The 26,568-nt window shown below is 43.7% G+C and overlaps 1 protein-coding gene across 6 annotated transcripts in view; it reads right to left on the bottom strand.

Moving 5' to 3' along the window:
* LOC119176380 (puratrophin-1) overlaps positions 1–26,568 on the bottom strand; it is a 540,416-nt gene that overhangs the window by 15,086 nt on the left and 498,762 nt on the right. For 5 of the 6 annotated variants that reach the window (XM_075877540.1, XM_075877537.1, XM_075877538.1 and 2 more), the window contains 9 exons: positions 25,947–26,231; positions 23,876–24,082; positions 22,408–22,483; positions 20,778–20,951; positions 15,505–15,594; positions 8,889–9,032; positions 5,782–5,859; positions 4,060–4,239; positions 1,300–1,477 (listed from right to left, as the gene is read on the bottom strand). In XM_075877540.1, the coding sequence (XP_075733655.1) occupies positions 1,300–1,477; positions 4,060–4,239; positions 5,782–5,859; positions 8,889–9,032; positions 15,505–15,594; positions 20,778–20,951; positions 22,408–22,483; positions 23,876–24,082; positions 25,947–26,231 (1,412 nt within the window). The remainder of the gene's footprint in view (positions 1–1,299; positions 1,478–4,059; positions 4,240–5,781; positions 5,860–8,888; positions 9,033–15,504; positions 15,595–20,777; positions 20,952–22,407; positions 22,484–23,875; positions 24,083–25,946; positions 26,232–26,568) is intronic. The other variant, XM_075877541.1, reaches the window with a different exon arrangement.

Genomic DNA, 26,568 nt, shown 5'->3' on the forward strand with positions numbered 1-26,568 from the left:
TGCTCTATTTTGGCAAATGTTGCCAAACAAGACACTTGCGTGTCGTGGCAACAAGACAAGCGGCGGCAAGGCAAACAAAGCTAATGTGTGCATGCTGTTGGCAGCTAATTTAGACGGATCGAAAAAGCTTCGACCTCTGGTTATCGGGAAAAGCACGGCACCACGGTGTTTTCGAAATGCGCTGTCACTTCCAGTTACCTACCGAGCAAACTCAAAAGCGTGGATGACCGGGGAGCTTTTCAGCAGATGGCTATCGTCGTGGAATGATGATTTGGTAGGCGAAAATCGCAAGGTGTGCCTGCTCGTGGACAATTGTTCATCGCACCACTGCAGTACGACCTTCAGCAACATCGAGCTGCATTTTTCGCCCCCGAACACTACGTCTGTACTGCAACCACTGGATCAAGGCGTTATACACGCAATGAAAGCCGGCTATCGGAAGCGCCTGGTGGAGAGGCTGCTGCAGAACCTTTCTGTCGGCAGGGAGCTTAAGATCGACTTGCTCGGAGCTATTTCTATGTTGAGTAGATCGTGGGCAGATGTCAAGAAGGAGACGATCCAGAACTGCTTTAGGCATGCCGGCCTCCGCATGCTTGGTGATGACACCCCAAATTCTGACAGCACTGAAGACACCGCAGGTGTTTCCACCAAAGTTTGGAACAAAATGGCAGAGTTCCCGGGTGCTATCGACGGATCGACATTCGACGAGTTCATCAGTGCAAACGATGATGTCCCCATCATGGGCCAATTACAGGATGAGGATTACATTGCAGACGTCGTGCCGACCACGAGCCAAAGCGACAGCAATATGGAAATTGACGACGGCCCATTGCCTACATCCTCCGAAGTTCCGAAGTGATTAGTGCACTTGCGTTGGTCCGGCGCTATTGCTTGAATGTGGAAGGTTGCGGCCTCAGCTGCTCCGACTCGTTGGACAACGTGGAGGCGTGTGTGCTGTCGCAGGCAGCGAAGTCATTGACACAGCAAAAAATCCGGGACTATTTTGTTCCACAGTAGGGCACGCAAGTAAGCCACCATATAAATAAAGTACTTTTCTTCTAGTTTGTTATGTGCCTTTGTGTCAAAACCTATACCGGGCCTATATCGAATTACGCCATATATCGAACTAATAAACGTTTTTTGGCGAGTTCGATATACCCGGGTTCGACTGTAGCTCTATGGGAGCATTTCCAGTTTTCCCGATTTGGAGTGTAGGAGCCGGGAACTCGTATTAAGTGAGAACGTATCAACGAGGTTCTAATGTATCACAAGAAGTGTAAGCAGACCATGACAACACACCTCTGTTTCGCAGCGCCTGCTTCCAGAGGAGCTTGGAGATGTCGTGCACCCAGGCCCGTTTCACTTCGGGGTTGGGTGCTTGAAGGAGGTACACATCATTCAACTTGCGCTTGCGAAACCAGATTTCAAACTTGGTTGGGCTTTCGCCAATTTGCTCTGTGAGGCCAATGTCTGTTGTCTGAAAAAGAACATTTTGATTGCAAAAGTGAATAAAAATATGACTGAAAAAAACTAACTTTTTTTTATACGAGTAGAAATTAGGTTTAAGGAGAACCCCTCTTTTTGGGGCATAAGTGATAACATGTCCTAAATGGTCTATACAGTATAACGTCATTACAACAGACCTCCATAGTGAAAAGGATCCTAGTCCTTTGTAAAAGGAGTATGTAAAATCGAAGTACAGTTACAATATACTTTTATGGAAACATTGAATAAATCTATTATAACCGGAGAGAATTGAGTCATATAAGATTTATTCTTAATGAAGCATTAAAAAATTTATTTTTTCAGAAAATGACACCTTCAGTTTCTGTACCCCTTTTTCTGTACGATTCTAAAATATCTTCGCTGAAAACTACGTAGAAGTGCTGTAAAAAGTTTTTGGCACCGGCTGAGTTGGTGATTGTGAAAGTGGCAAAAAACAAAAAAATTGTGACTTATGAAAATGTATAGCTTCACAATGGCACAACTGCCCACCGCCATTTTGGGCTCGTTGTAAAAGCATTTCATATAGAGGATTCCGTGTTCAAAAAAGATGCTCGAAATTCATTTTGAGACCTCCAATCGGCTGCTCCTGCCATGTTGCTCCAGTACCCCTCGCTGGTCCTATCTTTGTTCCGGGATACGCCTCCGGCATAGCGTCGTCTGCTTCTTGTGCATTGTGAGGTCGCGGCTGTCTAAAATCGCACTACTTAGCGACGTTTTCGCACTTGTTCTGTGTTCGCGGGTAGACGATAATTCAGGATACAACTACACTTTAGTTAAGGCAGCTGCAAGCGCAACTTCAGTCGATTACGATCGGCCGTGAACGTCACACAGTGTTGACTCGTTGATGGGAAGGGTCTGCTTATCAAGACTTCAGCACTTGTGATGAAAACCACCGCGGCATAATTCGTTGTACTCGCGATCGAGCATGTCGTACCTGGAAACATCGGGCACCGCGGCCATGCACGTCAAAGCAGCGCTTCTGCTTGAAGTCGTGGCTAGGCGTGACTCTGCCCCAAACTTGGCGAGAAAGACTGTCCCGATAACAGGTATGCGAAAGCAAAGAACCCGTAATGTGCTTTGTTGCAAGCAACGAATTACATTTGCCGCTGGCTCCTTAGAGCCACAAACAGGCATCTTGTGCATCGGTAGCAGACCCCGGCCAAGCTCGTCAGGCACCGACCACTCGGAACAGCGGTTGCAGCGAGCCAGCAATTTCGTGCTTCAGTGCCCAACATGTAAAGCTATGCTCATTTTTCGTCTCCGAAGCTTGGTACAATTAATTTTTAAAAAACAAGAGATTGGTGGCCTTCGTTCTTAAATAGGTACGCCACTATCCCCGATGCTATTCCCATACAAAAAGTATGCCAAGCGATGTTTAAAGTTGGAAGTTATAAAATTTAGGATGTCCGTTGTAGAAAAGTCCACTTTGTAGGAGTTCTGACCACCTTGCTGGCCTCACATTTTAGTCATTATACCTAAATGTCTGTTGTACCAGAATTCGTGGTAAATGAAGCTCAATCAATGGAACAAATAGGGAGGTTGGCATAACGCTGCCAAATAGTATGAGTATCAGAATGTCCATTGTAAACAGATCCGTTGTTAAGAGGTTATACTGTACTGCAGCAGTTTCTTTTCAAAACACGATAAGCATTTTAAAATAGTACTTTAGAATTGCAATCACTTTTAATACAAGCACACAGACAAATGTCAGCAACAAATATAATGACAAGCTATGAACGTCGGGCATAGTGAAGATTGATCAAGAAAAAAAAACTTGTTTTTGTGCATGCCAAAAATATAAAATTAGTGCAGAGCTTAGCACAAAAATAATATTCATTAAGCAAACATACTTTCTTTTTTTCATTAGGCATTCAATTTAAATGCAAAGCAATTCGAATTGATTGCTTGAGATGCATGCAGCAGTATATCATTTTTAGAGGCCTGGCAGGAGTATTTGCCAGAAGCAGAACCGTAATGCAGGAATTATGAGAAAATTGACAGCTTAAGAGAACAAAATCTGCATATATCTGTGGGAGACAGAAAGGATAAAGGAGGTGGAGCACATAAGAAATATGGAAGATGAACTAAACGTTAAAGAGCAACACGAAAAAGGAAGCTCATTGTAGACGGAGCGACACTAAAAGGCAACACCCCTTTTTATATTCTAGTTTTCCAAATAAGATGTGAAGTACAGCACCTACAGATCTAGCAAAAACAAAATGAAATATACAGATTGGTATGGGCTCATTTGTAGGTCGAGCTGCATGCAATAAAGAATACGGTGGCTCTGGCAATATCCTGAACTTTATGAACCTGTTTACTTCAAATGTTGGAAAAATTTTGTAGGTGGTACCTTTTAAATGGTGACATTCTAGAAAGAACTAGCTAGACTGCATAGCAATCAATTTATGTCTACAAATGGCAGTGTACTTATAGGTTATGCCCTGTGCCAAAAGAGTAAACAAGAATCAATTCATTTATGCCTCCAAACGGCAGTGTACTTATAGTTTACGCACTGTGTCAGAAGAGTAAACAAGAAATGCAGCAACGCACCTTGATGCTATGTTTGTACTGGTAAATGTCATGGCCTTTGTGCTCGGGATCTCTGCGAACTTTGCTAAAAAGGATGAGGTCTTCAAAGAGAAACACATGTCGTAGAGACTTGCGAGAACGCCCCTGCCAGACAAGAAACTCATCTTGACGAAGCAGCCGTCCTTGCTCCTTCACATTCACCTGAAAATAAAACAGATTGATGCAATTAAGTCACCACAGCTATGATAGCAAAAAAAGCAATAAATTTACCATAAGGTTGCATTGAGCAAGCTAATCATTTTCTTCAGCACTGCTGCTTGTGTTTTCATTTTGTAAAGCTTATCAGCGCAAGGGCCACTTTAGTGTCGCTCTTGTTCAAATAAAATTATAAAGAGATACAAGTTGCAGCCTCAAAACAGTGTGATAGCCACTGAAAAAAAAAAAGACGGGCACAAAAATTATTACAATCCTTAATACACATCCTTTGAGATGTTTTTGCCTGAATGTAAATACAGTAAAACCTCATTAATTCGAACTCAGTTATTTTGAAATCCCACTTAATTCGAAGGATTTCCGCGGTCCCGTATTTTGCAATGTAAGTTTGAGTGGATAATTTGAAGTGCTGGCCGGCACCACATTAGTTAATTCGAAAACTTTGGGTGCCATGTGCCAGTTCCAGATTCAGATTTTGCCGCGAATCCGCGGAAACGACGGCCATTAATTGCCACAAGGCAATGCAACGTATCGATACTAATGAGTGGCAGCTGAAGTACCCCAGTCTCGCTACTTGCAACACACAAAAAAAAAAATAATAAAGAAGAAATGGTCTCGTGGTCAACCAAAATGTGCACCTGTGGAAAATGAGCAGCTTCACTACAACCCAGTAATGACACGCGGGCAGCTTATGACGTTTTTCGAAACGTCAGCGGGTCATGGTTTACCCATTCTTTCTGGGATTGTAAAGAAATTGATAAAGAGCAGTTTAGCGGAAATCGCGATGTATGTGAACTTCCGATTGCCGGTCGCTCCAGCAATTTGCGCCTTTGCACTGCTGGTGGAGTTCTTGCCAGTAACACCTACTTCGAAAACTAAGTTCGAAAGTTTCAAAGATAATTTTTTCCAGCCAAAACACATTGTGAGCTTCATCATACTGGCCATTATTAAATTCATGATTATAATAGAAAGAATGTGCAAACGGTCGCATCATGACGTGCTGCCGCAGCGAGGAGCAGGCGACATGCTGCCCACGTGTCACTACTGTGTTGCTGTGAAGATATCTTGTTTTCTTCAGGTGCACATTTCAGTCATGACCACATTGTGTTTTTCTTTTTTTTCAGTGGCAGCAGCGAGGCCTATCGTTCCTCCATGTTCGCGGCAAAATAAAGACCAGGTATTGCTGAAAAACATAACCTTTGGAGCCACAAGCTAGCCGGCACAGCAAACGACGAGCACCGATTACATTGAATAGTTCCAAGTTCCTTGCAACCCACTTTTTGTGTGTTTTGTTAATTCAAAAACCCACTTAATTCGAAGCTTTCTCGCGGCCCCAGTGACTTAAAATTAACGAGGTTTTACTGCACAACCAAATGGCCTTCATCTACATTTATATGTCATTGTAAGAAAGTTGTCTATCCTAATGACTTTGGAAGAGCAATATTTGACAGCTTATAGCTATTATTCTTGCCATTTAAATTTTAAGTTCACATAACCTTCTTGCAAGCTTAGAAGCAAGAACCAACTTACATCACATTCACGAAGTGCATCCATGCCAAGCAGGTCATTACCATGGCGAAGCTGGAAGCGAACCATCTCCTCAGCAGCCTGTAAAAGACAACCCAACGAATCCTAAAACAAGAGGCACACGACAAGTCACCGACCATTATCATTCCAAGATATAGATATACATAAAGTTGGTTCCGGTTATATCAAACTCGGATATATCGAATCATTGGCTATATCAAGCAGTTAAGAAATCCCCTTGAATTTCCCATGCAAAAGTATGGGACTGGTGCACCCATATATCTAACTCCCGCAAAGCAGGTTATCCTCTATATCGAACGCTGCGCCGCGCTGAAGCCCAGAAGGCGCATTTTTTTAGCAAATATTGGTAAATTTTCGGCCACGTTCTGACAAGTTCCGATCCCCTTTGGCGCGAGGTTACGAAAAGGTGGTGTTAGTTCATCGCACTGATCTGGTTCGTTGCGCGGTGCTTGCAAGTGCACCAATATGTCTGATGCGTGATCTGTCTGATGGTGGGTGGGTGGGTGGGCGAGTGGGTGGGTGTGGGCGCGCGTGTGCGTGCGTGTGACAGTAAAACCTCATTAATTAGAACTCAATTATTTCAAAATTCCACTTAATTCAAAGTATTTCAGCTGTTTCGTATTTTGTAATGTAAGTTTGAGCGGATAATTTGAAGTGGCGGTCACCACCAGTCGATTAATTCGAAAACATTGGGTGCAGTGTACCAATTCCTGATCCCGATTTCACCGCAAGAACGTGGAAACGACAGCCCTTAAGAGCCACTAGACAATGTACTGTAGCGATACTACTAAGTGGCAACTGAACTGCTCCAGCCTCGATACTTCTAACAAGAAAAATAAAATTGTAAAAAAAAACGGTTTCGGTGATTCGCTGAAATGTGCGCCTGCAGAGAACAAGACGTGCAACACGGCAGTGACACACATGCAGCATGTCGCATGCTTCTTGCAATGTCAAGGTGTCGTAACTAACCCATTTTTGGGGGGAATATAAGAAAATTCATGATGTATGCAAACCTCTGAGCGCCAGTAGCTCCAGCAATTTGCCCATTCGCACTTCTGGCAGAGTTTTTGCCTGCTATGCCTACTTCAGAAACTCAGTTTGGAAGCTTCAATTATAATTTCGTCGAAACATCTATTATTAAAATCTTTATTTTACTAGAAAGAACGTGCGAATGATCGAACCATGGCGTGCTGATGCAGCAAAAAGCAGGTGACACGCTGCCCGCGTGTCACTATACTGTGTTGCTATGAAGATGTCTTATTTTTACAGGCGCGCATTTCAGTTTATCACGTTTTTTTTCTTGTTTGCGATTGCAGCAGCGAGGCCCGGGGTTCCTCCTTGTTTGCAGCAAAACTGTGAACTTGGGTTGCTGGGAAACATAACCGTTCAAGCTGCAAATTAGCCAGCACAGCAAACGATCAGCCATGATTATACTTTGAATAATTCCAATTTCCTTGCATCCCACTTGTTTGTATGTTCTATTAATTTGAAAGCTCACTTAATTCAAAGATTTTTCACAGTTCTAGTGACTTTGAATTAACGAGGTTTCACTATATACAGTTAAAAATTGAAGACAACAATGCTGTAGGCCCTTGTGCTCAGATTTAGGCGCACGTCAAAGAACCCCAGGTGGTCCAAATTTCAGGAGCCCTCCACTATGCTGTCTCTCATAATTATATGGTGGTTTTGGGATGTTATACCCCACATATCAATCACTATATATTTGTATAGTTTTGGAAAGCAGTTTTAAAAAATGTGGTAAAACAGCAGAGTGCAGCATTTGCAATGCAATTGTTTCATCAGAGACTTCAGAGTTCAGTGCAAGAGAAGCTCAAGAAAATAAAGGAAACATGCTGAAAGTAGGTACCTAGATTAGCCCTTTTTTTTTTACAGTGCCAAAGAAAAACTGAATGTACAGCTTAAACACACAGCCAAACAGTGACCTACAATTTTTTTCTAAGGAAAGCATATATTATGAGGAATATAGTTGGTTATGTTGAAAAGCCTCATGAAACAGGTGATGTGCAGATGGAAGGTACATAGAAGCCATCACAGGAAGCTTCGTATATGGCACCATATGTGCACTTGTCCTACGGCCAAAAGTACGAAGGTGCAAGGTTGTGCTTCAAAGTCAGCTCAGGACAAAATGACCCACAATTGCTCAATTGTGAATGAAACACCTGAAAACACTGCCAGAACAAAGACGCAGTGCAAAAGCTTTGTCACGTGTGGAGTCAAGACATTGTACAGTTTCTTCTTCTAGTGCGCGGTGTATGCTATATTGATCAGCAGGGAACACTTAGCCGATTACTATAGAAACTTCATTGAAGACACCTTTTCCATCAACATGTGCCATACATCATTTTAAGTTAGAACAAAACATATTCCTCTTGGAACAGTTTGACATAAGCATGAAAACCTGGGCTTGTGCTTTCTGCAAGAAGAACCAGCAAAAACACAAATTAAGGACGAATAAGAAGGCATGCTCAATGGTGATGGTGTGCAAGTGAGTGTGCATTCTTCAATGTTGTTTTGTCGTGTTTTTTGTTGGTTTTTCTTGCATCTAAAGTTTTACATAACAGGGAATAGTACTAGCTGCATTACAAGCATTAGCATTGGCCGGGCCCATACTGCCCAATAAAAGATCTGTGATGTACTGTTTCTGCCCATTGTAGCCTAGTATGTAAAGGTCAGCTTTTAATAACATTTACTAGGCTTCTACATGCCAAAACCACAATACGACTATTACACATGCCATAGAGGTGGAGCTCCGGATTAATTTTGACCAGCTGGGGTTCTTTAATGTGCACTCAAGTCTGAAAGGTCAGCATTAGTCAAAATATTCGTGGCAAATGTACCACTTCATATGTAGAATTCAAATTTAAGCTGGTAAACATGTTACACAGTCCTAGCAGCTAACAAGCCTGTCTAAAAAGAAACAGGGTTCAACGTTCCGATCCAGCTGGTCAGAACATCATGATAATGCTGGCCAATTTCACAGATACCATAGCAGATCTAACACTACAGAGCTAGCACTAAACGCATAAAACCAGTTTAGCATTGCCAGAGAAACAGGTGAGTAGGGGTACCTTTAAATCGGCATGCTCGGGCTCCCTTTCAGGGCACTCCTTCAGGATTTGCTTTAACAGGAGGGCATACTTGCCCATCCTTTGTACTGGCTTCAGCAAATAGCTGGCAAGGTCCATCTTGTCTCCAAGCTCCAGCTGCTTTTCCTGCATAAAAAATAAGCAAAATAAATTATTCAAGGACTAGACACAAGCCCTGTGTAAAGCTGCAAATACAAAGGATAGCCCATCAGTGGATACGAGTGCTGTAAAGCACCAACAACTGCCAGACAACTGACTACTGCTTCAAGTGCAACAGAAATCCCAGCAAAGCTTCAGCATTTAGAGCGATTCTCATTTCCAGCTGATGTCAGTAGTAGCTGACCATTGTAAATAATACTCTCACTTCCCCACGATCAATGACATTTTATGAAGTGGCACCGATTGAGCAGCTAACCATAGGCAGGACACACACGGCACCAGGTAGTCATAAGCAAGAACCTATTCAAGCTGTCTGCCTGCATTAACAAATGTAAAAGCACACATATTAATGAGAACACATAGACAATGATGCCAAGGGAAAGAAGTATAGGTTGCAGGTTCACTTGCTGCCAGTGGCAAGTTATCTTTTCATCTGCTTCTTTTTTCACATTCACATTACAATTAATTTTATTAACCACCCCCCATGCTTTCCTTGGCATCATTGTCTGTTTGTTATCATTATGTTACAGCTAAGTAAAAAAAAAACAGCCCTTAAATTGGCACTTATTTCCTTCAATGCATGCATATGTCATTTAGCCAGTGAGTTCTCATGATGAAAATTCACTAACAGAGTTGATAATTTGGCAAGAGCTCAAATCTGCCAACAGGCCAGAAAAAAAAATTTAAAAATTATATATGTAAAGCCATTGGCATGTAGTGTGCTTATGATAGAACAAACAGCCGACACAGAAACACAAGTTTGCTCAGTATTTCAAATTAGATATGCTGTGCGGATAAAATTTAATGAACCAATTTCATGCTTGAATTGCTAGTGCAATATTGTGCACCAAGATCCCAACGTTTTAAGTCAAGCAGTGGCTAAATATAAGCACATCAGAAGAAGCATAAATGAACTAGTCCATCTTTTAGCAACTTTGGAAAGTCAATCTTTAAACAAAATACATGTAATGAAGATTGAAAAAGTAATACTTTGAAACAATGTTTACTGTCAACCGATTTATTAGGGACAGGCACTGAACACACAGTACCATGTGCATTCTTAGCTTTTTTCAGTTCCTATACGATTACTCATCAAGAAAACAACAAACTTAGTGTTTTCTTTTTTTTATGCTGAAGAAGGCAAGCATCATTTTAACAGCCAGTAGAACAGTACTACATTGCAAGTTTGTTCTAACTTTTTATTCAAAACACTATCAACCAAAAAATTTAATTTTGATGCACAGCCAATGTGGGGGGTGCATCATTTTGGAGACAAGACACCTATTTAAATGGTGACCACTTGATTGCTACATTTATAGTGCTAAAATTCAATAGCCTTAATAAATGAAAGACTTCAAAGTCCTGGACTACCTCCCCAGGTGTTCCATGTTGTTGCATTAATGCTTGCACCAATAACCCATTTCAGTGCACATGAACTGTTGGCTCCTGCTGATACCAATTTTTTACTGCCTGCTATATTTACTTAGATAATAAATGTATGCCCTAATGTGCCGTTGAGCTGTAGTGAATAAAACATTCCACATACTGCTGCTGTAACATGCAGAAACACTGTACAGACTTCTACACAGCTTGATGATGCAGCTGAATTGTGGGATTGAGCTACAAGCTCAGTGCCATCATTTTAAAAATGCCATACCGAAACTCAATATGAATTGGAGAACACAATCGCACACTTTTGTCACAGATTTTTGGAGAGGTTGCGTGCAACAGACCAGCTTTCAAAGATTCATAGAAATGTCATTCAGTTACGATGTCCTGCTATGCTAAAATAATTTGTATACAGTCAAACCTCACTATAACGAAATTGAAGGGGCACGGGAAAAATTTCATTGAAGCGAAAATTTCGTTGCAGTGAAATCGAGAAAATATAGCCAATCTGAACTTGCAAAACAAAGGAGCATTTATTTTCAAAATTCAATATGTGTCCGCTGACTTTTATTTTATCCCAGCAGCGTCATAACGCGATTCTCACCCATGCATAGCGAGGCCATGGTGAAAAACACGCTGAACCAATGACTACAACCACTTTCGTGAACGAACCAAACAGTTGCATTAACATGTTAACACCAGAAGCTGTCCACCGTCAAATCGCTGAGATAACAGCAGGGTATCGTGGAACGGTGACTTTTGCCTTATTGTATGTCATTCTTATCGTCCATCACTCGCGGCTAGCTGATTTTGTTGATGATGCGGACGAACAGCCGCTCTGATTAGTTAACACCACTGGCCAAGTGTGAACAAAATGATAAGCATTCGATTCAAAAAAGGCATTGTACCGCAGATGCACCCAGCAGCTGCGCGAAGGAAACCATAAACTAAGCAACTGAGCTTCAGCTTCAGATCGTCTGTTGCTATGCAGTAAACCCAATGTTTTAACATTTTGATGCATTTTCAGAACCTGAAAATACGTCAATAAAATCTAAAACAAGCGTTGGCACCACTAGAAACTACTGCTGTTCAGCAAGCATGAGCGCCGCCATTGCTCGATAGCGATGGCAGCACCCATGCTTGCTGAACAGCGGTAATTTTTGGTGGAGCCAACGCGTGTTTTGGACTTCGTCAACGTATTTCCAGGTTCTAAAACTGCATCAAAATGTTAAAGATTAGGTTTACTGTATAGCAATAAATATCTGAGCCTGGAATCGCATCGTGAAATTTGGTTGAAGCGGGACGGCAGAAGAAAAAGTGTTCGCTATGGACTGCTGAAGGGAATCGTGAATTTTTCGTTGTAGCGGGAATTTCGATGAAGCGGCGTTTGTTGTAGCGGGGTTCGACTGTAGCTCGTATAGGGGCCGCACTTCATTTCTGCGATTTTTGATGGGAAGCAGCCCTTCCTCGGAAAGGCGAAATTTTTGTTGAAATTTTCTATTCAAGCATGAATAAACCTCATTAATTATGTCATATATGTGGCGTCAGGGTTCTGGTTCCAGTTCTGGTTCCGGAACTGGTTCTCTGGCTCCACATAGGGCGCTGTAAAAATGTATTTACATGTAAATAAAAGAGTTGGTGACGAGCACTCAGTGGAGGTGGACGTTCCCTTTGGCGCTCTGGGCCCCGTCTTGTGGCGGCTTTCCAGCGTTCCCGCCAGCAGCGTCAGCGGACTTCAGTTCAACGCTTCTTCGTCAGCACCGGGGCCTCCAAGAGGCAACACATTAATGAGGACGAGTTAAAGTAAGAATCCTGTGCCTTCATATTCCGTTCTTCTGTCCACCTCACTGACCCATTTTTGCTGTGACGCTACTTCGGCATTTCCCCCTTCGCTCGTCTTTGTTCTGCCTAGAGACCGCGTCGCATAGTTCTTACCTTCAACTCAGCGGACATTCTTCTGCGTTGGTGTTTCGCATTTTTCTTCGTTCTTTTCAATAATTGCGTCCAGTTTTGTGCGTCGATGGCGTCTCCCCTTCATCTGCCACTTTTTCTCTCCATGCCAGGGGATCCGCTGATTCCTTGGGCTGACTGGACGTTAAGTTTTAGAAGCATATGCAGAATCTGTCGGGGAGGGTGCCAGCAAGCTGGAGTGACGTAAAGGCCTCTTGCTTGACGCATTGGGCCACGCCGAATGAAGCTCTACCAGACACTGAGCTCCGCCAAGGCATCAGACACGCCGGTGGCGTCTAACGTCTTCAAAGCCGCTATCGCCTTATTCGACGAACATACAAAAGACGCGACCTGTGATGTCCCGCGCCTCCGCTTTCAAGAGAGTCGTTGGCTCCCTGGTGAGCCCATTGTAGACTTCATCGCTAGTCTCCAGTTGCTAGCCAAGTCTTGCAGTTTAGGCGCACTCGAAAATGACATGATCAGACATCAACTGTTTATTGCCATTGCATCCGATCACGTCCATTGCTGGCTTCTTCAAAAAGGCTCGTACGTTACCCTCTAAGAAGCCCTCTCGATTGCACGAGAAGATGAACTTGTATATGTGCAGTTAGAGGAGTTCGCTACGCGTTCAGTGCAGCAATTTTCCGCTGCGGAGCCTCATGGCGCCCATTCCCCCCGTGGGTCCTGCCAGCAGGGCAGCCCGTTTTCTTCGTCTCGGCGGGAAGCCCAAGATTGCTAGCCTTCTTCCCAGCTTCAACCCGCTGGACAACATAACCGTTTGCCTTCACAGTCCTTCCGTGGCACGCAACATGGTCACCCTTCCACTTCACGGGGGCGAGTAAGCCACCAGGATGCAAGGTGCGCGTGTTCGACTTCGCCTTTTTAGAGTCAGCAGTGAGCTCCAAGCTCATTTGAACATTCTGCTGCACAGTCACTCACTGCTTAGTGCTTTTATTGAGGATCAGTTCGCCACTTAGCGAGCTTTGCGTGATGTCCCGCATGAAACCGCGCTTGTCTCCCGTGTGGCAAGCACAAACATTATCAGGTCATCGGCAATTCCGTTTCACTTCAAGATGCAGTCTCTTTGCCTACTTCGAGTAGCGGCCAAGAAAATATGGTCACCATTTTAAATGTGACTGGTTGCCACACAACGTCTGAACCTTCTCCTGCTCCGTCGCCCAGTGAATTCTGTCAACTGTTCACTCAAGTGGGTTGTGTGCGCGATTTTGTGCATGAATAGGTACATTCACCTGATGTGTGTCTAGTTCCCGCTGAGCTTCGACACCTTCCTCTTCTGCTCCGTAAACAAGTTTCTGCAGAACTGTCCTGTGCTCCTGAAGCGCCTGTTCCTGACAATACTTCAGTTGAGCAAGCTACTCCCGTTTTGTCTGTTCCTTCTCACGCTCCGGCTGTGCTTCCTACAACCAGTGATGACTTCCCGGATACTGTGGCTGCTCTACATCTGCCGGTCATGCATCCGCCGAGAGCGACAGCCAGGCCTCCAGAGGCAGTCCCTATTCTGCGTGCTGCATAGGTGCCTCCGCCGGTCGTGTTTGCCCCGACCGTGCCCGTTTCTCCTCTCCACACGGTTCCGGCATCGATGGCACCCATCTATACCCATCGGAGCCTCATCACTAACTGCATGTTCTGACCCTTACTGTGCCGAAGGTGCACTGTAAGGAATGTTCATGGGCCGATTCTCTCGTTCCACCGGACTGCTATAGCAGCTGCACATGAGACACCTGTCGTGGAAATGGCACAGGTGTCGACCCCGTACATTCAAACATGACGGTGACTATGCAGGCATCCTCACTCAGAAGAGGGGATGATGTGGTGTGGTAATTCTTTCAAGCGTGCATTGCTTTTGCATTTTGTGTGTCTTGTGCATTTCTTTACGCTAATTGCTGGTGCAGTTTTTTTACTTTTGTGTGTACACTGTACATTATTATTCTTAGTTTGCACTGACTGCGTGTAGGACCCCGCATCCTCTTCATTTCAAGGGGGGGATGATGTGGTGTCGGGGTTTCGGTTACGGTTATGGTTTCGGAACCGGTTCTCTGACCCCACTGAGGGCGCTGTACAAATGTAGATATGTGTAAATAAAAGAGTTGGTGACGAGCACTCGGAGGCGACGGACGTTCCCTTAGGCGCTCTGTGCCCCGTCGTGTGGTGGCTTTCCGGCGTTTCCGTCAACAGCGTCAGCGGGCTTCGGTTCAACGCTTCATCGTCGGCGCCGGAACCGCCAAGACAACACAAGAATATATACCTTACGATGGAATATGTGGCACCTAGCTGCCGACATCATTACTAGATGTCTTCATTGGTATCGCTGCTCGAGTTCGGCTCGTGGCCACTGCTGGGGTCATCCGCACATTCATGTATCCAACTGTCCTCAGTGCCATCATGGCATTGGAAATGCCGGTGACCTCACATATAATTCATAGATAGCCCCACATGACGAAATCACAGGGCTGCTATTGCCATTTCTAGGCTCCCATGAAATGCGCTGTTCTCGTGACGTGACTACATTGCCATTTGCTGGCAATTGTTTTTTTTAACAAAAAAAATTTGGACTGCCAAGTTGAAGGTAGCGGCCCTTACATGAGTGCGGCCCTTAGTCGAGTGTACACAGTACTTGTTCACCCCTTTAGGTTATACATCCCTCACACACCAATAAAAGTAGTTGTTCAAACTTCGACAATGGTCATAACTCCCCAAGCCATACCGCGAATGCATGCAATCAAGAAGAAGCTTTATTGAAAATCACGAGGGGGAATCCATTTAATTATAGGGCTATAGTCGGTAGTGCATAACTTGTCGAGACACATTAGTGCAAAAAAATAAAATGACAAACACAAGAAAGAGGACAAATACAAGCGCTCATCTTTCATCTTATTTCTCATGTTCGTCGGCTTTTTGTGCTAATATGTCGCAGCCAATTGTACAAAACCAGTCTGGTGAAATTAAGTGTTTTTCTGCAACTTTCATAAAATCATAAGCATGCACACTAATAAGCATCGAAATAGAGAGGCAACAGTATTAGAAAAAATGGAAATTAGCTGCATGTCTGAACAAAATCCAATTGAAGGAACAAACTTACCTTGAAGAATGCATTTCCATATTCGGACATAAGAGAATCAGACTTTGGCTTATTTTTGTTGTACAGCGCATAGAGGTAAAACTGAGGCTCCTGAAAGGCAGACAAACAGTGTGCGATTGACAATGTATTTAAAAAATGACTTGTAGTTACATACACTGTACTCAAAGTAAAATAAAAACTTCAGTGCACTACACAAGGCAGCAGTGTGCAACTTGACCCTAACTGCTTTGTATAAAAGTGACATTGCACTTCTGTTAACCTGCACTTCAGACACAAACTTCTGTATCCATGAGCAGTTGAAACAGGACTAAAGGTATTCGTAAAAGTATTTAAGAAACAAAACTGAAAATCTGCAAACACAGAAGATATTGACTGTTTCTGTGGGCACAACAAAAGCCAATACTTAAGGAATCTAAATGGGTTAGATTATAAAATGTACAAAATGTGGCATCACCATATGCCCAGTCTAGCCAATCAATATTTAGTAGTACAGAAGCTACAGCTTGTCCAGTTGCTTTGTTATCAACACAGCCATAAAAACGAAAAATATGTTTTCTGTGATACAGTTCTCTTAATTCAGATTTGCCCATGAGAAATTGCCTTAATGTATCTAGCCAAGAACCACGAAAGAGATCGCCTTCATCAAGAGCATACGGGTAACTGCAGTATTTCGTTACATATACCATCCACAAGTAGGCTGCACTTGTCTGAAGCACTCTGCCCAACAATCCTATTGATGGCGAGTATGATTTATTTCAGCTGCAAGGGCATTGAAACTTTTGGCATAGAAAGCAGTCAACATGGTAGTCATGGGGAACAAGGGCCTTACTATTTTGATAAAAACTGCACACGTTTTAGAGCATTAGTCTCATGCAGCTGTCAAAAACCCATATTCTCAACATAAAGGTTCGGAAAACCTTTCTTGTTATATGTACACATATATATTCTATTTCTGATGACGTCAGTAGAGTGCACAAAAAAGTGAAAATTTTAAAAGCGGCTTTGCCAATTGGAAAAAAAAATGAGGCAGCCAAGAAAGGTTATTCACCTAAAAGGACACTAAAGTGAAACTAAGAATAGGTTTACATTAATGTGTTGTTCTCTGAAAGCTCTAATGCCATTAATTGCACAATCATATGTTCTTTAACAGAAGAAAATCAAGGTAAAAGTTTAACTTTCAAATTTCACACCGAAACCTCTGCACGTGACATAGTAGATTTCAAGGTGATGAAACCAGGAAACTCCAACCAAAAATTGTAATCAGAAACCCGACGTTTCGAGGCCAGACCGGCTTCTTCCTCAGGCGTGAGCAATCTAAAGATGTGCGGCACTTGTATATGCTTGAGGTTTCACACGACCCATCCCAAACCTTGGATGTAGAGGGAGGGCAATGTCTCAGTAGAGCAGTTGATGTTCCCCGCTGTCTGCTGAATGTGTCAGGATTCTAAAAGGAGTCAGCGGCATATGTATCTTTCTTCTTTCAGAATCGCTGCCCCGCCGCGGTGGTCTAGTGGCTAAGGTACTCGGCTGCTGACCCGCAGGGCGCGGGTTCGAATCCTGGCTGCGGCGGCTGCATTTCCGATGGAGGCGGAAATGTTGTAGGCCCGTGTGCTCAGATTTGGGTGCACGTTAAAGAACCCCAGGTGGTCTAAATTTCCGGAGCCCTCCACTACGGCGTCTCTCATAATCATATAGTGGTTTTGGGACATTAAACCCCACATATCAATCTTTCAGAATCGCTGCGTCCTCTGAGTGGATGTGTTGGTCAAACCGCTCGCAGTGTTCTGTTACTGCGCTCCGTCAGCTGTTAAGTTGACAGAGGTCATTTTTGTGCCGTCGCATCCTTTCATTGTTTCCCCAATATGAGAAGCGGGGCAGTAAGCGCACTGGATCTGGTATACAACACTATGAGATTTCCCTGCAGGAGCGTGATCTTTGGGGCGAGGGATGAAGCTGCCGATAATGAAGGATGGCTAGTGTGGGACGTTCACCCCTACTCTTTTCAGTTTTGCTGGCCCCAGCCCCAAGATCTTTGTGCGCTATGTGAAAGATTGCTTCTGTGTGTTGAAGTCTGGCGAGGTCGTCAACTTGCTCGCATACATAAACTCTGTTGAGTCTGACATACAGTTCACAGTGGAAAGCAAGAACCATTCAGCTCTCCCCTTTCTAGATGTACTAGTGAGAAGGCAGCAACAGAACCTGTCCTTTTCGGTCCAGTGCTGCGCTGTGCTTCCTACCAGGCTGCAGAAATTAGGTGCCTTCTTCCTCTTCTAACCACTAGCACTATCACCTTTTCGGTGTTCAGAAAACCCACCCACACAGGACGCTACCTCCATTTCAGCTCGAACCAACCCACATGTCACAAGCTTTCTGTGGTGTGAAGCCTTTTTCTGAGGGCTGAAAGGATTTGCTCATCACCACAACGGCTGAAGGAGGAAAGGGATAGAATCAGTGACTTCGGCGCCAACAGCTACACAAAAGCGTTTGTTCCCCGAAATCTCCGCAAGAGTAGAAATGGGACACCTGCATCGCTGCAACTACAACATGATTCAATCCCATACTTCGCAGGCGCCAGCGAAACAATAGCTCGCATACTCAAAAGGGCAGGGGTCAATGTCCCAGACAAGCCATCCACCACTAAACGGCAGCTTCATGCCTCACCCCAAAGATCACGCGCCTACAGAGAAATCTCAAGGTGCCATATACTCGATCCAGTGCGCCGACTGCCCCGCTTCCTATAATGGAGAAACAAAGAACTTCAAAGACGGCGCCCGCATCGGCGCTTCATTTTGGCGGGAGCAACATGAACTCTTAGGCCTAGTGGCTGCGAGTGGCAATGCTGTGGACGAGTGCCTTTTCGCTAAAGGTGAAATGAGTGGCAGCGAGTGCGTGCAGCGCCTTAGTCGTGCCAGCAAGGCCTAACAGGAGCAGAGTGCAGTGCGTCTTTTTTAACATTATATTTTGTCTGATTTGTACTTGCCGCTGCTGACGCGGCCGGTGACATTGTACCTGCAGCGTTGTTCATCGTCGTTGTATTTGCGTGAAGCCGTAGGCCTATCGCTTCACACCTGTGCGTGTTGCTGATGGGCTGAGGTTAGGCCTAACACTTAACAGCGACATATGTGCACCAACAGCACGAAAACAGCAATGCCACAGCACAAGAACGACCTCCGTCAACTGAACAACCAACAGAGCGCAGTAGCAAAACACTGTGAGCAGTTTGACCACCACGTCCACCCGAAGGCCGCAGTGATTCTAGAAAAAGAAAGGAACACATGCCGACGAATCCTCCTAGAATCCTGGCACATTCAGCAAACAGCGGGGAACACCAAACGCTCCACTGGGACATTGCCTCCCTCTATTGCCAGGGTTTGCGACGGGTGGCGGCGAACCTCTCTGACAAGGTGAGCAAGTGTATATAAGCGCTGTACATCTCTTGCTTTCTCACCCCCCACGAAGAAGCAGGTCTGGCTTCGAAACATTGGGTTTCTGAATACAATTTTTGGTTGGAGTTTCCTAATTGCCTCATTCCTACTCTAACTAGGCAGACTTCTGCCAAATGTTCACCTTAGATTTCAAGGTGTACTGTTTGTATTTTGGTGACATCAGCTCCACAAAATTTCCTGCTATTTGGTATGTTAAGTCCATGGCACCCTCAGAGGACAATGCTGCTTCATTTTTGCAAATTAAAAGCTACGTGTACCGGAACAGGTGCCACTAAATCTATGATGTCATGGCGATTGGTACTGGAAGTTCAGAGTGGCTTCCCCCCTGGCATTTTCTCACTGACCAAGCATCTTTTTGCGGCAAGTCTGGCGATTTTGGTGTTGAGGAAGAGAAATTTACTAATACAAAAAAAAAACCTGTTCGCTTTTTAGTGTCCCTCTGTCACAAAACGAGCGCTCAAAAAAGGGTGCGCCACCAAATTCTCGCAACGAAGCACCGAGAGGTCAACGATAAAAAAAAAAAGAAAACAAGCATCCAAAGACTTTCCGGGCGAGCGTCCCTCTCCCCTCGAAAGCGTAGGCTCGCCAACGAAACCTCCTCGCACCGGCGGCCGAGCAAGCCCTAGAAAATTCTCGAAGGAAAGGGGCGTGGTGATGCAGGGTTGCGTCATCTTTCACGGACAACCCTCGTACCGTCTCCCCCTTTCCCCAGCCTTCGCTGCGTATCGCGCCGACGAAATGATGAGAACTTTCTGGAATCTCGCACGGAAGGTATTTAATCGAGCAGCCGAGATGGGAGATCAGCAGAAGAAGGAAGTTAACGCCAGAGTGCGTAAGGTATCCTGCTGCGTCGGTCGGTGAAGGTTTTGTCCTTAGTGACAAAGCAGGAGAAGAAGAAAGTATGCGCCAGAGTGCGTAGGGTGTACCGCCTTGTGGGCGAAGCCTTTTGTCTTCCGTGACAAAGGAGGAGAAGAAGGAAGTGGAGAAGAAGAAGATTTCCACCCGAGGGGTGAAAACTCGAGCTACAGGCAAGAGTGTGTGTCTACTGCTAGCGAGCGAAGACGCGTGGCAACAGCTGCGTGTGGGAAGCCGACATGTTTCCAGCGAAGAAGTTTGAAACTTGGAGAGTGGCCAAGTGAAGACGCGAGGTTTCCTGGAAGAGAAACTTCGGGGGCAGCAGAACGACAACAACGCTGGACTTTGAGTGAGTGATTCTCGGAAGAGTATCATTCAGACTTTTGTTCCAAGAACTTTGGACTGAATAAGTTTTCTAACTCTTTAGTCGCTAAGTGCCTTGGTTGTTCGATGCATGTGACTGCATTGTAGTGCATATTGTTGTCTGTGTCCGTTGTTTCGAGAGTGGCTGATTGTACTGTGTAGTACATTGTTTGATTGGTGCCATACTGTATTCAACTATTGTCGAGTGTGCATACTTGTGTATCGTTTTGATCTGCCATAATTGAGAATATAATTTTGTTTTGTTTATCAACTCTCGGCTCTGACTTTTCTTTGGGCCACAGCCGGCGTCCGCTGGAGCGCCAAATAGGACCACTGCTAAATTGTCCACCCTTTCGTGGTGCGGTTCGGGGGGCCGATACTTCGGCCCTTGGAATTAGCCCGGCGATCGCCTCCCGAATTAACGGGACCTGCGACACCCTCAAATATCCTTATGTTAATCAAGGCACTGCACAGGCTCTCACTTCAATAGAAACCCCAGAGTGCATTTGGGTTGAGTTTCCTACACAGCTCAAGACATGTCATGTCAATAAAACTTTATACAATGTAAGAGTACGATAAATAAAAACAGGCTTTTTCTTAAGATCTTACATATTGCAGGAAGCACTGTCCAACCATGAAGGGGCACGATTCACACTGCTCCAACTGCTGGAGGAAGTAGAGACTATGAAACTCGTAAATCTTCTCTATGTTTCCAAAAACAACGTTGCGTTGGCCCCGCAAGGCTTGGGGTATGTCTTCCCTCATCAACTCCGGAATGTAATTCTGCAGTGAAATGAAAAATGAAATGTACATGGTTAAAAAACATTATTCACAGCAAAAAGTGGTTTTTAAAGGCTGCAACAAATGAAACAGCAGCTACATACACTGAGACATGATTCTCCTTACAGTCATCCACTACTCGGTCTTCAAGTTTGCTGTTCCAAAGGACAACTTCTTAGTTGTTGCGTCTGGGTACAGTCTAGATTCAATTTTTATACTCCCTAGGGACCGCACCAAATTGTCCGAAACATGGGTTGTGCCAAAAAAAGAGTGCGTTCTTTTTTACTTCCCTTTATGCGAAGAAATTCCGGCACTCACTAACCAGTAGGTAACAGCATACAAAACACTTTGAAGCAGTCAGCAAATACACGAGGCTCAGTGTAGACCAGGGGTCCCAAACTCAACTAAACTAGTGGGTCAAACTCACAAAATTATAGTTTTAGATGGGCCACGATGGTAAAGAGGGTTAAAGTGAAAATGAGAAGGGGGCAGGTTGTACAATATTTCAGCTAAAATTGGCATTTGAAAGAACATCTTTATCATATATCATTTCCAATATGTCATTGTTTGCCATATGTCATTTCTTTCTGAAGGAGATTTGATGCCCAGCCTCAAGAAACATTTGGACAGTAACCTTCAGAGTCACTTAAATCTGGACATAAATACAAGCTTTTGCTCTGTGCTTATCACGTAGCGACAGGAGCGAGTGCCTCACACACACAAAAAATAATGATTGACACCAGTCACATCTGCATAGCTCTTGAACATACCTATTTAAGAAAATGCAAAAAGAAAAGTGGGATGACAGTCATGTACAGGCACGCCAATGGCGAGAGGGCTGTGTGGTTGAGGCTCCTGATGTATGTAGTCTGTGTTCGGGAACCATCGCAGCTACGTGTTAACATTAACAGAGAGCTTATTGTTACAACGTAGCTACAATAGTTAAAAAGGGTATCATGGTTAAAAATGGTTAAAATGTATTGGAATAACCGAGAGATGAGCTCTCCATTATAGTACTATGTTTAAACCATCGGTAATTCGAGGTGATTTACTGACAAAATATGGCGAACACCAGTGCATACAATTAAGGAGCGCATAGTATCCAGTGATAGTGGCCCCTCCAGTCTTGGTATCCTTCATTGCCCAGCTGATTTAATTTGCAGCGAAGCTGACTTTTAGGTATTGTTAGGGCTAAAAATGAATAGGCATCCGAGAGTGCTGGCTAAAGGCTGAAAGGCGACTAACATGGCAGCAGTTGTGGCTTCAAATAATGCCATTTCAGACCTGCAATAGACGCATAAAGCCCAAAAAATTGTATGCTAAAGAGCTTCAGCAGCCAATATTTCAGATGTTGCTATATATTGTGCTCTAGGGGGCATGTGATGAAATTAAAATATAGAAAGACATGCATGTTTTAAGTGAAATAACAGTCACCTTCATGACACTCATTGTTGCTTACCTCAATAATATATGCCAATGACTTGACATAGTCCCGTTCTGTTTGTACCATTTCACGCATAATAAGTAGCAGGGTTCTGGAATAAAAAAAAGGGGGGGGGGGGAGTTTGTTTATGTCATGCAGTTATGACTTGAAAAACAATACAATCTGAAACGCGCTTTTACATATTCGCGTTCAAATGCATATTGGTGCTGCCCCTTCCTCCTGTCTACAATCTACAGAAACCGCATTCCCGTCTCCTCGACTTCTCTAAAACAGTCGGAAAATTTGCAAAAATTCACTATGGATTATTTCACTGATAAAGTACACCAACCAACATTGCAGAATTTTTCTTGCATTAATTCTCTTTATCAAAGATGCATTCCATACCTCTTGGTATTTAGTAACAATCAGCTAATAAAAAATTAAATAAATGACCAATAAATGAAAAGGACAAAATGCTGCCATCTGTCTTTCCATTAGTCATACGTACGACAAGAAATTTAAAACACATATTTTAGTCATTGGGAGATAACAGTAACATTTAGAACAATAGTATTGTTTTGCAAGACATTTTTTTTATTACAGGAAAGAACAAGACCTTAGAGCTCAGAACAATGGCAGCATGACATGTTCAAAGCCAACCATTGAAGGGGCTCTGAGCAATCCGGGTAACACCCCTGTAAACTTCAGAAAATAAAAGTCTGCACTCGAAGCAAATGTTTAACAAGCAGAATCGTAGAAGCACTTTTCCCTAGAACTGCATACTGCTATGAATCATTTAAAACCAACTGAAAATCTACTCAAAGATTGTACTTCACTGTTCGTAGAGTAATAGGGTATCTGCTGTCCACTAAAATTGCATTTGTGTCACTGAACCACAAAATCTAAAACAACCTAGATGTATGCAAAAATGACAGTGCTAGTGTCTATAGGTGTACACCAAAAGACATGAACTGTGCAAAGCTGCAATTCATGTCTTTTGGAGCACACTTGTATCCATGAGGTGACCTATAGAAATGAGCTGTGAAAAAAAAAAGCCCGAGTTAATAAAATGAACTATGGAAACTTCCTGTTTTTTTTCTTACATTGTTTTCTTTCAATCAAATTGATATTGTAACATACATGCATATGTATAAATGTTACAGAGTGGTTCAAGCTTGTGTTAGATCATAGCTTAGTTGTAGTTCTCATTTTAATAAAAAAAGAGTGTTTCTGGTACGGAGAACAAGCAAACAGCACTGAATTACTTGTAGCAAGCATGAGACAGAGAACCTTGTTAGGGTAGAATAGGGTGGCCAGCAGAAAGGATAAGTTGAGATAGCCAGTGCAACTAACAAATGGAAGGAAGAATAACCCTAGCCAATACTTGGTAAAAGGACAAAACACAAAGCAAAAGTCTAGTGAAGGTTTGCACAGAGAGAGAAAACGAACACAAAGCACAACAGCGAGAAAAAGGAGGGTGTCACAAGTAAACAGCAGCACTGACTTCCTGTTCCTTAGCTGTTCCTCGCTGAAATTGGCATCGCTAATCGCCGAGTCAGCTAGCTGCAAAGCAGATGCTCGGGTCAAGAGATGACTGTTGACTGGGACAGGCACTCTGCTGCCTCGACCAAGGTCAGTTGACTGCCCTTCATTCTTGGCTTGCTCAGAATCCAGTGAGGTCAGCTCCTCAGACTCAGGAGAGCTTATGGAACTTTATAAAGTGGGAATAGGGAATATTGTGCAAGAAAGAGATGGGGAAAAAAAATTTTTTTTTGCCTTATGAGATATCAGTATGTACTAGCCTACTTAAATTATTTCAATGTAGTCACCCTTGACTGGAAACTCACAGCCAACAAATGCTTTCTACTAACTTGAACTTTTAATGGAAGGAAACAATTGAACAAGCGAGAGTATGCATCAGAAACCATATTAAAGCTTGTCCTTATGCCTACTTTCACTCTCATTTCAGGTCATGAGCACTGGCTTCTTTAAACTTGCGAGACTACAATTAAATACATGTGCCTGGTCATTGACTGCAGGGTCTGTCTCCCCAAGTTGCATCAAGTTGCACTAAGTTGCATCAATCACTGTCTCACTAAGTTGCATCAGACAGTGATTGTTCATTCTTTAACAGTTCTCAGAACACTGTATCAATAAAAAGAAAATGACTAAATAGTATTTACAGAATATATTCTAGAGCATTTCATTGGTATGTCAATGTAACGCTTACAAATAGATACCATAGTTACTCGCATAATCCTCGCACATTTATTTGGCGGAAAACCGATGCAAAGTTGGGGGGTGCGAGAATTACGTGGGGAAAACTTTCCACGAGAACGTACAGAGCGAAAAAGTAAACGAAATGGCCACAACTCGGGATTTTCACACCAGCAACTAACAGCAAGCTTTGATAAGTACTAATTAAAACTTATCTCAACAATGAAAGCACAGGTTAAACAAAAAGCAAGATTTATTTGAGACACAAAAAGTGCAAGCAAATAGTCGAGAATTAGAATGCTTGTGGGCGTTGCGGGCGTAGCGGTAGCATTCGTCACTCAACAGGAGCCCTCAAAAGTTAAGCGTAGGATGTCAGTATTGGGCCGATGGCACTTAACAGAATCGTCCACAGTTTCCTTCTGAAGAAATAAAGTTTACGATCAATCTCAGTCTTATGCACACGGCAGGCCCAACGCATCTTGGTGTCTTTCAGCTGCCGTCACCAGTAGTGAACACAAAACTCGTTGACTCCGAAGGGCCTACCGGCGGCCCGTTGCCGTTATTTAGTGCATGATCAACCACTTCGAACTTGAAAGCAGCCATGTAGCTTCAGTATTACCCTATAACGTGACATACAAAACACGCCGCAACGCGCCCTTGCTGCTTTGGCTTGGCTTGGATTGGATTGTATCTCCGTGCAATAATAGCCTATAACGTGACATACAAAACACGCCGCAACGCGCCCTTGCTGCTTTGGCTTGGCTTCGATTGGATTGAATCTCCGTGCAATAATAGTATGCTTGATGCTTAAGAGATGGCGCCAGATGGTGTGCACTATCATCATCAATGGCTGGAACCAGCAGATGACATTATTGCAGCAATTTTCGAGGGTGCGATAATTACTCAAGGGGGGAAAAACGTATTTTTGTTGGGCGATGTGGGGGGTGGGAAAATTATGTGAGTGCAAGGATTACGCGAGTAAATACGGTACCTACGCTGTTTTCATTTCCATATCATAATTACACCTGCAGTCTTTTAGAAAGTAACCAAGCAAATTTTTAGCCTTCAAAAGACTCATTTGACACTTAGAGGCTGCATTCTAGTCTAAATACACAATCTAACACAAACACAAAAAAAAAGACTTTGGAAACCACAAACTTTTTATTTACACCAATTCATGCATTTTTACCTTTGCCTGTTTTTTAACACCTTTTTTTATTGATAAGAAGAATGACCTGTGTAAGAAGTTTCCGCTTCCCTGCTATTTGTAAAGCAGGGTCCTAGAAATAGGGACAAATAAATGTCACTCTGAATGAGACTTGAATGAGAAGGAACAGTGCCCAGGCAGTTTGCTCTACCTTGCGAGTCCATCGCTGCCTTCAAGGTCCGACATGGCTGTGCGGTCAGACACCAACCGTTCATTCTGCGCTCGGACCCTGTCGCTGACTCGGCTCAGTGCTTCCTCACAAAGCTGCCATGTATAGCTGCGCCGCATAAGCTTGCGTTGCGGACGACACTGGTGGCCTTCCTTGTGCAATGAGTTGCGCACTTTTTCCCGCAGCGCACTCAGCCCTGCAGATCTGGGACAGCCATCTTTGCTTCGAGACTCCAGGAAGCTCCGCGAAATGGATGTCACGGGACCTCTGCAAACAGACACACCCAGTTGCTTTTGTGCGAACCACTTGATAAAAGCGCACCTGAAAATTACACCACACTACCTTGTAACAAATTTCTCAGATGAATGTCTCCAGGGCAATACGCCATGATTTTTTTTTTTGCACTATAGTATTAGGGAGTGCAACTATCCATAAATGCAAGCTCTCTGCATTCGTACATAATCAATAATTACCAATAACACAAAGCAGGAAGAGTGCCAAAAAACGTATTGTTTCATATATATAGAAAAAAGTAACCTGAACATCACTTCTGGGGTGCCTACTGCAATTTCAACCTCTGTGAGGTAAGCAAACTCGATCTTGC

Source organism: Rhipicephalus microplus, chromosome X (assembly GCF_043290135.1).
Source record: "Rhipicephalus microplus isolate Deutch F79 chromosome X, USDA_Rmic, whole genome shotgun sequence".
Classification (NCBI taxonomy): domain Eukaryota; kingdom Metazoa; phylum Arthropoda; class Arachnida; order Ixodida; family Ixodidae; genus Rhipicephalus; species Rhipicephalus microplus.